This window comes from Nannospalax galili, unplaced genomic scaffold, assembly GCF_000622305.1.
Source record: "Nannospalax galili isolate Female #2095 unplaced genomic scaffold, S.galili_v1.0 scaffold451, whole genome shotgun sequence".
NCBI lineage: Eukaryota > Metazoa > Chordata > Mammalia > Rodentia > Spalacidae > Nannospalax > Nannospalax galili.
Window position 1 is genome coordinate 2,432,165 of NW_008331662.1, and position 14,966 is coordinate 2,447,130.

Consider the following 14,966-nt stretch of genomic DNA (forward strand, 5'->3'; position numbering starts at 1 on the left):
AAGAGAAACCTGCTGAATGGGTAAAAATCTTCACCGGTGACACATCTGACAGAGGTTTAACATCCAGAATATATAAAGAGCTGAACAAACAAAGAAGCAAGAAAGTAAATGATCCAATTTAAAGATGAGCTAAAGATCTAAACAGAGAGTTCTCAAAGGAAGAAATAAAGATGGCTAAGAAACATCTCAAAAAGTGTTCAACATTGTTAGTAATTAGGAAATGCAAATTAAAACCACCCTAAGGCATCACCTCACCCCAATCAGACTGACTAGGATCAAGAGAACAAATGATTCCAAATGCTGGCAGGGATGTGGAGAAATGGAATGCTCATTCACTGCCGGTGGGGTTGTAAACTCATGCAGCCTCTATGGAAAACAGTGTGGAGAACTCTTCAAAAACTAAATATGAACCTACCATATGACCTTCATCTGACAAGTGGTTAACAAAAATGTGGTGTATTTACATAATGGAGTTCTATTCAGCAGTAAAGATTGAAATAATGAAATTTGCAAGTAAATGGATGGATCTAGAAACTGTTATACTAAGTAACACAGTAACACAGACTCAGAAAAACAAATGATGTATTTTCTCCCTCATATGTGGCTCCTAGCACCAAATCCTTTTAAATTCCAGGTCCTTTTAATAAGATGATAGATGATGCCAGTCCCTTCTGCATGAAATAATTACCATCATCACGATTTCAGCTGAGCCTGATCGCTAGACATAGTCACAATTGGGCTTGTTGATGGTTGTGCTCATTCATTAAAGGAGTGTGAAACAGGGTCATTGGACCTCACCGCATTATCCAGCCACTCTTCCCAGCCAACTGTATGTAATTTGACCCTAATCACACATGGCCTCCTGTAGAGGGATGCTTTTGGAAGCCCTTGTCAAGAAATTCCAACGGACTCTCATATGAACATTTGAAATTTGCCCTGGACTTTTTTCTAGTTCCCTGTCTAAAACTTGTAATGCTAATTACTCTTGACTTTACTTCTTCACATCTCCTATTCATGATTCAAGGACTTTTTTTTTTCCCCCTTAGAAACAAGAGTTATGCAATTTGGGTGCCTTTTAGATAGACCCACTGAAGGGGTACTCCAATCACCTCACCCTCCATCCCTGTTCAGCATGGAAGAAGCCAGAGAAGTCGGCATCCCTATTCCCTATTGGCAATTTGAGTAACCCCTTCAGAGGATGGCGTGATAAGAATAGGAGGTAGGAATTGGCTAGGTAGTTAGGGTAAAAAGACCCAAAAGAAATGTAGCCAGTTTCTGGGCTAAACATCAAAATGTCCTTGGGCCTGTTAGCCACACACTCTGTTCCAAAGGCCAAAAATGTCAAAATGTCAAAAGTATTTGAGCACTTGTATCTAAACCTTAAAAGATTTTAGGATTACCTCTTCAGAGGGGGGAGTGTTGAGGGGGAGGGAGTGGGCATGGATTTGATCAAAACGCCTTATGTACATGTATGAAATTCTCAATAAAGTTTTTGTAAAAGTTAAAAAAAAAAGAACAAAGAAAAATGTTGATTGAAAGATAAAAATAAATAAATAAAAATTAATATTTAAGGGGCAGGAGAGATGGCTCAGCAGTTAAGAGCACTGACTACTCTTGTAGAGGACCCGGGTTCCATTCCTAGCACCCACGTGGTGGCTAACAACAGTCCATAACTCCAGTTTCAGCAGATCCAACACCCTCTTCTGACCTCCATGAGCATTACACATCACAGGTGCACTTACCTATATGCAGGTATTATATTCATACACATAAAATAAAAATAACAATTTTTTTTAAAAAATTATATTTAAACTAGCAAATAAGGTAATGAGTTTCATTATGGCATTTTCATACATGTCATTATATATGATTCCAATTCACCCCCCTCTCCATCTGCCCTTCCCCATGCCCTCTGCCCCTCTGCCCCCAGCTTCCCTTCCTTCCCCCCAGAGAATCCCTCCTCTTGAGAATTAACTGTTTAGTGAGATATCACTACATACCTCTGAAGTGGTTGAGATGAAAAAGATTTTCTTCAATATGCAGTGCTTTTAAGAATGGAACCTAATAATTCACATTCCTGGTGTGATTAAAAGATTGTGAGGTCACTTTTTTGTATTAGGGATTGAACAAGTGCAGGTTCTGTTGCTAAGCTGCACCTCTAGCCCTAGGCAGCCATTTTGGAAAGCAATGTGAGTCTTTCTCATAAAGTTAAAGGTACACCTACCCACCTGACCCCACTATCCCACCTCTAGGTATTTATCAAGTGAAATGGAAAAAAATGTTTACATACAAAATTTTTTATCTAGATTTACTTATAACAACCCTAAACTATAAAAAAAAAGGGGGGGGGCTGGAGAAACGGTTCAGAGATTAAGAGCACTTGCTGCTCTTTCAGAGGTCATGAGTTCAGTTCCTAGCACAGGTTGTGGGTGGGGGAATGGGGAGGGACTCCAGCTCCAGGGGAGCTTCTGGCCACCACAGGCATAACCTCCACCCCCCCTCCCCATACAAATAAAGCTTTAAAAAAAAATTTAAATTAGCGGGTGGAGAGATGGTTCAGAGGTTAAGAGCACTTGCTGTTCTTGCAGAGGACCTGGGTTCGATTCCCAGCACCTACATGGTGGCTCACAACCATTTGTTACTCCAGTTCCAAGAGATCCAATGCTCTTTTATAGCAGCTGAAGGCACCAGACACACACGTGATGACACACATACAGGCAAAACACACATACACACAAAATAAAAGTGAATATATCTTTAAGAATAAATAACATTAAAACGTTTTAAAGAAGGAAGGGAAGGGAAAGGAAAGGAGAGAGGAGGGGGAAGGGGTAACGGGGATGGGGGTTGGGAGGAAGGCGAAAGGGGGAGGGGAAAATGGAAGAAAAAAGGAAAAAGTGCCTTAACTATGAATCTGATAAACTACTGTGGGATCTATTCAATGAAATAGCAATTTGTGGAGAAGGGGAAAGGGAGAAAAAGAGTGACTAGGGAAGGGGTAGGAGAAGGGGGAGGGGAAGGGGAAGAAAGGGAGAAGGGAAGAGAAAGGAAGGAAGGAGGGAGGGAGGGAGGGAGGGGGGGGGGGAAAAAAAGAAGGAACAAAAGACAGGGATTTCTTTATAGGAATGGAAAACAGACCGATGGGAGCCGGGCCTTGCCTAGGTCTAATGAGCCTATTTGCTGTTTGCTAGCTGGGCTGGTAACTTTGAACCAAGTTGAAGAACATGTTAATCTTTAACCCATTGTCAGGCGCATCTAAATCACCACCACAATTTAGTACAAAAGCCCCTCCCCGCACCCCACCGTTCTCTGATCCAGAAAAAAGCCGAAGGAAGTCCCCAGATTTCTGGGCACCGAGAGGTTGAAGCCGGTCAGAAGCGGAGGGGCACTTCCCCGGCACTCCGGGAAGGCTCGCCCAGTGTGGCCTTCATTCCGCTCAGTTCTAGCGATGGTGACGCGGGATGCCACTGCAGGGACCAGCCGAGGACACCCCTGGGCTGGTCCCCGCAGCCCGGCGCGCAGCGTGTGCTGGAGGCCGCGGCGGGGACCAGGAGCGCGACGTGTGCGGGAGCCGGATCGCGGCGGGCCACTGGGCCCGGGGAGGCGCGCGCGCGGGGCGGGTGGCTGCAGACAGGCGGGTCGGGCTGACGCGCCGCGCTTGCTCCGCGCTCCGCGCTCGGCTCTGCGAGCAAGGGCCGCGATCCCCGCCGCCCCATGGCCGGGTTGCGCGATCGCCTGCCCAGCCTGATGCCCGCCATCCGCTCCCTGCTCTACTGGTCCCTGGTCTACTGCTACTGCGGGCTGTGCGCCTCGATCCACCTGCTCAAACTTTTGTGGAGCATCAGCAAGGGACCGGCGCAGACCTTCCGCCGGGTGGCCCGGGAAAACCCTCCCGCGTGCCTGAACGACCCCTCCCTGGGTACCCACTGCTACGTGCGGATCAAGGTGAAGGCCGGCGTGGGCCTGGAGAGAGCGGGAGGGAACGTGACGGCCGTGGGAGCAGACGGCGCTGGGCTGATCTTCCTGTGATGCCCGGCTCCGCATCCTCTAGTGTCCCCTAGCGCGCGGTGGGGACCCAGAGGACCCCAAAGGAGGCGGGAGGGCAACGTGTGGCTGGAGAAGGGTCAGGTTTCTGTGTCTTTAATGTTCTCTGCTTATTCAGAGAGAAAGAGGAGAGAGAGAGAGAGAGAGAGAGAGAGAGAGAGAGAGAGAGACTCTCCATTCAGCAGTCTAGCAATCTGCTCTGCAGGCACCTTGGATATTTCTGAACGTGGAGTTTCTCCAATCAGGATCCTCTTTTACTGCTGTTCTCGGATAATAAGAATAATTCTGCCCTTTACCTCTGAAAGGGGCAGTTGTCTCCTGTGTCACCCCTTTGCCCTTTAGGGCTCAGATCAGCTGTGGAGCAGTGTTCTGGAGAGTCTCAACTGTCTCAGGAGGCTAGGCTTGTCCAGATTTTGAGATGGAGAGAGTGGACCAAATAAATCTTTGAAAACCAGGAGTTGATTCTAATCCCAGGCAGGATGAAGCAATAAAGAAATGTGTTTGTGAGCAGGAAAGCAGGCTTAGGAAGCCAGGAACCAAAGGAAAGGAATAAAAAGCAACTGTCCACCTTTCCTTAATTTACATTCCCTCTGCTTTAAAAAAAAGTGTTGACATTACCCCTTTTGTTGGCCTTCTTGTCCCAAAGTCTATCACTGATGCTCCAGGAAGGGAAGAGAAGTAGTCCCCATGGTACACACCACAGTCTGACTCACAGGCCTTTCAAAACCAGCATCATATGAGAGATATTTGTGTCACTGAGCCCTGACTTCCTATTAGGACCTACATTGCCCAGCAACGGTATTCAGAAAGGCAAGAGCCTACAGTTGATGTAAGAATCAAGTACATGTTTGCCTAAAAAATAAAAAATCCACACTAAACAAATCTAGAACTTAGTACAATTTACTGTGTTTTTAAAAAAATATTTTATTATTTTTATTTTATGTGTATGCGTGTATTGCCTGCATGTAGGTAAGTGCACCTGTGTCGTGCAGTGCCCGCCGAGGACAGAAAAGGCTGTCGGATCCCCTGGAACTGGAGTTACGGACAGTTGTTAGCTGCCATGTGGGTGCTGAGAGTCGAACCTGGGCCTTTTGCAAGAACAACCAGTGTTCTTAACCACTGAGCCATCTCTCCAGCCCCACAATTTCGATTTATTGTTCTAATGATAAAACTGGCACATACTCAGTGAAATAAAATGTTTATTAAATCCAGTAAAGTACCTATAGCATTTCATTCCCCAAGACTCACTACCACTATAAAAAGAAAAAGTAAGTTGAGGGCAAAGTCACATTTGTTAACTCTGTCCAACTTGAGAACAAAATACAGCTTATGAGTCATCCTGAATTCCTCATATACTTCCTCTTCCATGGAGATACAGAACCAGGAATGGACAAGATGGCAGTGTACTCACCTGGTCACTTCCCTGCTCTTAACTACTATTATTTATTTATTTATTTATTTATTTATTACTACTGTGGTATAGTCTAGGGCCTTGTGTATGTTAGGCAAGTGCTCTGTCACTGAGCTACAGCCTTAGGCCTCCCAACTACCTTTATGGCCTGCATAAACTTTATCTTGGGCCTCATTTGGGGGTTGGGGACAGAATTTGGAATTGAACCTAGGGCTTCATGTGTGCAAGGCAAGCACTCTACTGCTACACTACAACCTCAACCCTTGGGCCTCATCTTCTAAATCTGTCCAAGGATGGAGTTCAATGAAAGTACCTTTAAGACTCTCGCATCCAAAAAGCCAGTTGGTTGGAAGGCCTGAAACAAAATCCAGGGCCCATGTCAGCCTCGAATTCCCATTTCTTTCATACTTTCAGAGACTTTTCTTTTCTTGCTTGCTTTCCTATCCTGTTGGCATGGTATTTGCTGTATTCTCTCCTTCCCGTTCCTTTGATTTTCCTTGAGCTCTTGTGTCTTCCATGTGCAGAGGGAGTTCTTGGGCATTTGGTCCATTCTGCTGTTAGAAACACACGGACCTGACAGGTGGAGCAGGCAGCAAGGGGAACTGTACATGCAACACTCAAAATAATAGTGTGGGAAGGAGACACCTAAAAATAAGAGAAGGAGGTGTGAATTATGTAACTGGTGGCACAGCTTTCGAAGCTGAGAAAAGTACAGGACAAGGAGGTAAACTTGGCAGGAATTGAAATTCAGAGCAGAATTATTTACATGTCCTGCAGAATTTGAGATGAAATGTGACATGTCAATAAAACGAAAGCTCCAAATTGTGACATTGTTTTAGAAGCTCAAAATAGAGAAACTTGCCTTAGAGTAGAATAAGAAAGGGAGGTAGTGATGAAGGGAATCCTCACAAAAGAGAATCAGTTCATTTATCCTATTCATAACTCATGTTTTCAAAATTAATATTGAAATCTTGATGGTAAAAGAATTCAAGTGAGAATTTTGTGCGTGTGAAAGGTAAATATGAAATGTCTTAGTTTGATAATACCCAGTATCACTCAAATTCCAAACTTCCACTTTCAGGATTCGGGGTTAAGATTTCACTATGTTGCTGCAGGGGAAAGAGGCAAACCACTCATGTTGCTGCTTCATGGATTTCCAGAGTTCTGGTAAGTTTACCAACTGACCTTTCCTTTGGCATCAATACTTAACTTTCTGGCTTAGTCTGTTTAGTAGTGCTGTAAAAGAGGCGACAATTTTTTCATAGTTCTGGAGATGGGCGGTCCAGGCTCAAGACTCTGGTATTTGGTAGGAGCTTCCATGTTGTGTCATTACATGACAGAAGGTGGAAAGGCAGGGAGGCAACAGACGGGAGAGTTCATGCTCATAGGTGGCATTAATTCCGTGAGTTCAGATCTCTCATGTCCTAGTCACCAGTTACAGGTCCCATTCTTAATATAATTACAATAACAATTAAATCTCCACATGAGCTTCGGAGGGGGAATAAGCATTCTATCTGTAGAACTTATCACAGATTCATTTTGTAATGACAGACTTTAGGATCATTTCCCCAGACAAATTATTCCTGAATGTTTCTGAATTACAACAATGGTTTTTCTCCTGACCTGAAGAAACTTACATATGATCAGCCTAATTTTTCTTTGAGACAGAGTCTTACTATATAGCCTATATATAGCTTTGAGATCAGGATCTTCCTGTCTCAGCCTCCCAAGTGCTGGGATTATGGATAGGTACTATCATGTCCAATTCTCATTTTTTTCCTTAGGATTAAAAATATATCTTTTAATGTTTCCTGAAATTTCAAGTTCTAAAACATTTTCTGTAGAGTAACCACTGTGAACAAAAGACAGCACTGGGTGTGGAGGAAAGGAGAGTCTAAGCAAACCAAAGCTCTGGGGTACTTGCCAGAAAGCTTTGTGGAGTAGACAGAATGAAGACTAGTGGAAACAATGTAGATGATTTCCTGTGCACATAGCCACAGGCTCATATGGGATCAGGGCACATTAAAGGCCTAAGTATTTCAAAGTAGGAAGAAAGCCTACAGCAAAAAATATACAGTTGTTACTGTCTGCATCTTTTGTGTAATCATAAAATACCAGAGACAACTAATTTATAAAGAACAGACATTTACTACCCCACTCTAGAAGCCAAAGGTCCAGTCTCTTCTTCCAAAATGCTTCCTGGTTGCTTTGTCCTTCAGAAGGGGCCCAAATACTATGTCCTCATATGGTTGAAGGGTGGAAGGAAAAAAGGGGGCGCTATCTAGTTCCCTTGAGCCCTTTTACAAGGTTGCTAATACCATTTATGAGGGCTCTGACCTCATGACTTAATCACTCCCTAAAGGCTGGCCTCTTAATACTATCATATTGGCAATATGTTTCAATATATGAATATATTTGGGGGTATTTACTCAGGCAAATGGAAGTTATCTAGAGAGGACTTTTTCTATTCTCCATTGATCCCAAAGGATCCAAATAAGGACAGATGACAGCAGCATCCAATTGTTAAGAAAATTAGGCATTTGCAAAAGAGATGGCAGATACTGGGGTAAAAAGAAATTAGTTGTTTTTATGGCAGATGGTGCATAAACTAAGTAAGTCAAGAAATGGATAAAAAAAGACATTCTCTGAGTTGACTCAAAAGTCAACTCAGAATATTGGCTAACTTTTGGGAAAGTCTGGAATAGCATCCTATCCCCAAATTTCTCCCTTACCATCTCATGATGTCTAGAATTTCAACACTGGAAATTCTTCACCTCCTTCATAGCTCTAAAGATTTTGTGCCACCCAAAGTTCTGATTTAAAATGCAGCTAGCGCTGAAGCTTCTAACAGGGATGTGCACATACACTTAACCAAAAAATAGTCCTCCTCCATGGGGGAAGTTTGTCCTCTTCCATGCAGCATAAAACTTCAGGAGGGCTGCACATGAACCAGTGAGGGAGGAAAGGGACACCCACCTAGCCAGCCAGATCAGCCAAATCAACCCTGGCCATCAGTGAGGCTACAGATGTCATAGCCAGAACTTCCACATATCCTAAAATGCATCTTGCTCTGCAAGGAATATTACCTTTGGTCAACTAGTCAATATTTTATGAATGAGAGGGGCTTTATGAACAAGCACATTGAGAATGTTAGTGTAATAGAAAGTATTAAGCATTGAAGAAAAGAATGGAGGGTGACAAAGACCCAACACTTATTTTTGCAGAGCAAGCCTATAGGTGCCTCCTCCTCAGAAGACTTTTCCTACATCAAAATTTCCAACTCCCCTCCTATGGATTTAGCTGTGTGAATAAACATGTCATTGTCATCTGTTCTTCCATCTGGAGACAACCTAATTAGACAGGAGAAAAGCTGCCTAGTGCAATTCTTACATGTATAGGGACTCACTTCAAGGAATGCATGGCATAGTTACTTACAATAAAATATTACTCTGAAGCATTAGACAGATTTGCCCAGAATAACATGGGCAGTGCATGCTGTCATAGCCACTCACGGCTATGGGACACTCATGCTCAACCAACTACAATAATCTTGCAGAGATTTTGGTGAGGATAGAATCAAAGCATAGGAAAGTCCTTTAACATGGCCCCAGAAAATACTTTCAAAATTTCATTTGAGTGCTTGCTGCTGAGTGTGAAGATCAGGGTTCACATGCCCAGCACCTATATAAATGTGGGGTGGACGTGGAAGCCCACCTGTAATTATAGTGCTGGGGAGGCAGAGATGGGATCCCCAGAGCCAACTGTCTAGCTGAGTAGCCAAATTGGCAAGTTCTAGGTTCAACTGAGGGACTCTGCGTCAATAGCCTAGGTGGAGAGTGATCTAGGAAGACACCTAATGCCAACTTCTGGCTTCTGTATAAACATACACACACATGTATGTTCACCCACACAAACATACATGCGAAAAATATTCATTTTCTTTATTCATCCTCACCCAGGCCATGTAGAGGGCCATAATTTCCTGATTCTGGTGATAATAATGATGGTTAACTTGTACTTAGTATTTGCCACGGCTCAGGTCCTCTTCAGATGGTCTGACACAGACTCAAGCATCATAGGTATCTTAAACTGGCAGTGCCAGAGAGCAAGGCCAAAGAACAAGGTCCCCCATTCTTGGACTCAAAGCTGACCTCTGTTGCTGATCTTCAGTCCACAGGCATGATGATCATCTGATAATACATGTGGATTTTTTTTACCCTTCAGATATTACAATTTATTCATTCAATTGGGAATTAAAAATCAGCCAGCAACGTGGGCATGGTGGCACATGTGGCATTTGGGAGGTGGAAGTAGGGAGGATCAGAGTCCAAGGCCATCCTTTGCTACATAGTAACTTAGAGGCCAACCTGGGCTACATGAGACCCTGTCTCAAAAAAAAAAACCCACCCAACAATATAATACTTTGGCATTTTTAAGCACCATTGTGAATAGGATTCATTTTCTAAATGAAGGAAGATAATGATAGTTACCCACAAGCTTGTCCTGCTCTTTTTCTTCCTGGAACTTTTCCTCTTTAGATATGGAGCCTTCGACATGAAGATGAAAATTATCCTTCAACAATTTCAGCCACTTTGGTAATTGTCTCAGAGAGTCCTGGGAATTGGCAGTGTTACCCACTTAATCCACTCAGTAGATGCCGTCTTGTTTTGAAATGATACTTCGTGCATGTTTTTTTATAGCAGTATCACATTATTTGGACTTGTCAGACTGGTGGCACACACTTTTAATCCCAGGATTTGGGAGACAGAGGCAGGAAAATCTCTGAGTTTGAAGGAAGGGAAGGAGGGAGGGGAGGGAGGGAGGGGGAAGGAGAAGGAGGGAGGAGGTAGGAGAGAGGGGAAGGAGGGAGAGAGAAGAGAGGTCAGTTTCTCTGTGTTTTCAGGCCAGCCTGGTTACATAGAGAGTTCCAGGCCAGTCAGAGCTACCTAGTGTGACCCTGTCTCAAAAACAAAACAAAACAAAACAAAAATAAACCCACAAAACAAAACATTGGACTTATAAATTTTGTACGTGTTCTAGAATGTTCAGTGGATAGGACAGCCTATGAGGGCTCCAACATTGGTAACTGAACATCAGTCTTGTTTGGTCCATCAATCAAGTCTTAAGTATGCCTTAAAGGGATCAAGATACTGTGAGGAGGGCTAGATGTGGTGGTACCCGCTTTTAATCCTGTTACTTGGGAGGCAGGGGCAGGTAGATTTCTTCGATAGAGGCTGGCCTTGCTATGTAGACTAGGCCAGTTGGGGCTATAGGGAGATCCTGTCTCAAAAACCAAACAGAAGATACTGTGAAGTATGGTTTAGTTTTTGAAAACCTACTGGAAGTATTTTTACTGTGAAAATCCAGAGATTAGGAAATACGTGCACCTCAGAGACAGGGACAAGTTTCTTCTGTCCACCAAATGCACTGATTGTTATGCCAGCAAAATGCCTTGCTATACTTTAAAACAACAACAAACCCAAAAACCTCATTTACTTAAATAGGCCCTAGTATATTCATCAAACTTTACTGACCATTAATCTGAAAACGACCTGGTTATTCAGGAAGAGTCCTAACCTAACCACATGGGGATGGCTGGTAATAAAATCCTTCCATGTGTCAAACCCTAAACAAAGCCCTCCATCAGTGCACATTCCGTCCTTCCTTCTAATGAAAATGCCATGATCAGGACTAGACTCTGATGGAGTCAACTCTGTATTTAGGTGCTACTGGAAAAACAATCAATCCAAGTCTTAGAATTGAGGACAAAATTCTAAGATTTAAGTTTCAGGCCAAAAATTTTCTTTCCTTTTACATTTTAAAGCAAAAAAAAAATGTTTACTCATGACATTTCAGACCTATTTCAGTTTGTCTTAAGTGTAAATGTTTTTCCCGTCAGTAAATTCTTTGTAAAAACAAGTAAATTGTAAACTTATTTGTAGATCTGGCAGGACAGAAATACTTGATATAATGAAAACAAAATACTAATCTAATAAAGTATATATGTGGAAGTGCACTGAGTGGGCAAGATGGTTCAGAGGGTAAAGTCACTTGCCACCAAGCCTGATGACCTGAGTTCCATCCCCAGAGCCTACATGGGGGAAATGAGAGAACCTACTCCTGAAAGTTGTCCTCTGACCTCCACATGTGTGCTGTGGTGGGTGCACATGCCCACATATATACACATAAAATAAACCAATTAATTTTTTAAAACAAAAGCACAATGGGCTGGAGAGATGGCTCAGTGGTTAAGAGTACTTACTTCAAAATCATGAGGACCAGAGTTTGGATCTCAGCATCCTCATACCAATCCAGGCATCCTGCAGAAATGCTGTAACTCCAGCTCCAAGGGATCCAGTGGCCTCTGTGTGTGCACAGGCAAGTACATCTGAACATACACATGTGCATATACACACATAAGATTTTTAGGGGCTGGAGAGATGTCTTAGCAGCTAAGAGCTGCTCTTCCAGTGAACCCATGTTCAGGTCCCAACACTCATGTCAGAAGACTCACGAACACCTCTAACTCCAGCTCCAGGGGATCCAGCGCCCTCTTCTGGCCTCAAAAGTCACACATACATACACACACACACACACACACACACACACACACACACACACACACTCATAAACATCAAAGAAAACCTTATAATTTAAAAAAAGATCTTTATGGGCTGGAGAGATGGCTCAGCAGTTAAGAGCACTGACTGCTCTAGCAGAGGACCTGGGTTTGATTCCCAGCACCCACATGGCAGCTACTAATCGTCCTTAACTCCACTTCCAGGGGAATCCAACAACCTCTTTTGACCTCCAAGGCATTGCACAACACAGGTACACTCACATCGATGCAGGCAATACACTCATACACATAAAACAAAATATAATAAAATATCAAAAAATAAATAAATAAAAAGATCTTTAAAAATAACCAGAAATATGATACAAGTATAGTGACTATATATATTACCTGAGTAGCTGTTGAGGAATGATAATATGTAGTGTGTGTTATTGCATAGTGCACAAAGACAAAAACTCCTGGGCATTTTTTCTTAAAACCCAAAGAACACATTAAAGAAGGTACACATCTGTGAGAACTTTAACTAAACCAGCCCCAAATATGGCTGTTTGTCAAAAGATGAGCTTTCTCTCTCTACCTCAATTTGCATCTCTTTTAATATTTTGAGCTGACCGAGGCAATTTCTGAGAGTTGCCCTCACCCTCAGCTGCCTGAAATGTATGCCTATGCCATCACTCATGTGCAAAGGCAAACGCAGGCTCCTCACCCAGCGCTCAGCCACAACCTCTGTGGTGAAGACAGAAGGGAGGTTCCACACCTCAGAGTGGCTGACACAGGAAAGCCAGGATCTGGCCTCGCCTAGACAGTAATAATAGGGAAAGAGGTTGTTTTGCTTTGTCTTGTTGGTTTGTTTTTCCAAATGATCTCTGCTGTTATCTAAAGAAAACTACCAGAAAACTGGGCCTGGTGGCATATGCCTGTTGTCCCAGCACTGGGGAGGCTAAGGCAAGTGAGTCTGAGGCCAGCTGGGACAGCATAGTGAGTAGGCCAGCCAGGGCTGCATAGCAAGACCCTAACTCAGAAAAAAAAAAAAAAAAAAAAAAAAAAGCTGTGGGAATGACTGACTTTTAACCTTGAAACCAAAACCTACAGTCATTGAACCATGTGCTCTTATGACCTGGGCACCTAATCTTGATTCCTCAGAACCTCAGTTTGCTGCTGTACCCAAAGATAGTGAATGAATGTGGGTATGCTTGAGAATTAACATATCAAAGCACTGAAAGGCAGGACATGCATCTTCATTGAAGTATTGCTTGTGTGTATGAGATGTTTTAGGCCTAAGGATGGAAGGGCAAGATTTTTTGATAAGGATGGATCCAAGTTTATAGTAAAAACTGAGGCTGGAGAAATGATTTTGAATAAAAGTATGGTGAGGCCTGACTTCACAGCCCAGTTCCAAGAGACATCTCAGGGAACGGGTATTCTCTGAGTTTGGGCCCACTCTTAAAAACTAGAGTCAGGCAGGCTCTTTCTTTCAGGTAAAGTTTTAATGTGGCATGGTAACACTGCACAAAAAGACAGACATGAAAATAGTTCTGTTTACAATAATGTAATGGTTGTGACTTTTGTAGAAATACGTCATACAGAGGGTTGTTTTGTTTTATTCGTATGAACAACATATCCATCAGTTTATCACCACAGTGATTTCTTTTTCAGTTTAAAACTGAAGTGGATCAAATGTGTTACTATTTTTGAAGTCTAGGCATGTAAAAATTCTTCTTTGGGGGCTGGGGAGGTGGTTTAGTCAGTAAAGAGCTTGCCATGCAAGAAGGAGAACATGAGTTTGATCCCCAGAACCCAGGTAAAAAAGCTATGTGTGGTGGCAAACACTTATAATCTCAGCACTGGGGAGGCAGAGGTGGGCAGATTCTGGGGCTTGCTGGCCATCCAGCCTAGCCTAATCTATAAGTACAGGCCAGTGAGGGATCCGGTGTGGAGAACAATACCCAAGGTTGACCTCTAGCCTACAAACAAACACACACACACACACACGCACGCACGCACACACGCACGCACGCACACACACAAATGTACGAATGCACATTCACATGCACACATATGCACATACACCTACATGAGCACACACATACATATGTACACAAATTATTCTTTTGTAATTTGTTAACATGTTCAGTCTCCCTATTTCTTAGAATTATTTAAGACACTCATTGTTAAAAGCAGTACTTACATTTTTCTCATTTTAAGTTTTTAAGTGCAAAAAATACGGTATTTCATGCATATATCACTGTATTTTGCCCATATCTGTCCCCCAGTTAACACTCCTTTTCTTTTCTTCCTCTTTCCTCCTGTTGCTCTCTCCAAATAGTCTTCCTCTGCCTTCATTCCATATGTACATGTATGTGGATGGATGGATAGATGATAGATAGATAGATAGATAGATAGATAGATAGATAGATAGATGATAGATGATGATAGATAGATATAGATAGATTATAGATAGATAGATAGATAGATAGATAGATAGATAGATGATAGATAGATGATAGATAGATAGATAGATAGATAGATAGATGATTGATTGATAGATAGTAGATAGATGCTAGGTAAGCACTCTACTACTGAGCTACAGCCTCAGTCCAAATAGTATACAGTTTAAATATGTTTTGATTTGTGATTTTGTGGTGTTGGGATCAAGCTCAGGACCTGTATGAGCTAAGCAAGTGCTCTACAACTGATCTATACCTCCAGTTCAATTTTGTTATAATGTAGTGCATATATGATGATAGATAGGTAGATGATAGATAGATAGATAGGTGGATAGATAGATGATAGATAGATAGATAGATAGATAATTGATAGATTCATAGATAGATGGATGATAGATAGATGGATGATAGATAGATGATAGATAGATAGATGATAGATTAGATAGATAGATAGATAGATAGATAGATAGATAGATGATAGATAGAT

The 14,966-nt window shown here is 42.5% G+C and overlaps 1 protein-coding gene across 1 annotated transcript in view; it reads left to right on the forward strand.

Moving 5' to 3' along the window:
• The first annotated feature begins 3,611 nt into the window (after positions 1-3,611).
• The window catches only part of Ephx4 (epoxide hydrolase 4), a 53,307-nt gene continuing 41,952 nt past the window's right edge, over positions 3,612-14,966 (forward strand). Inside the window, exons 1-2 of the mRNA XM_008826827.2 lie at positions 3,612-3,945; positions 6,537-6,622. Coding sequence (XP_008825049.1) covers positions 3,715-3,945; positions 6,537-6,622 — 317 coding nt within the window. The 5' untranslated portion in view covers positions 3,612-3,714. The remainder of the gene's footprint in view (positions 3,946-6,536; positions 6,623-14,966) is intronic.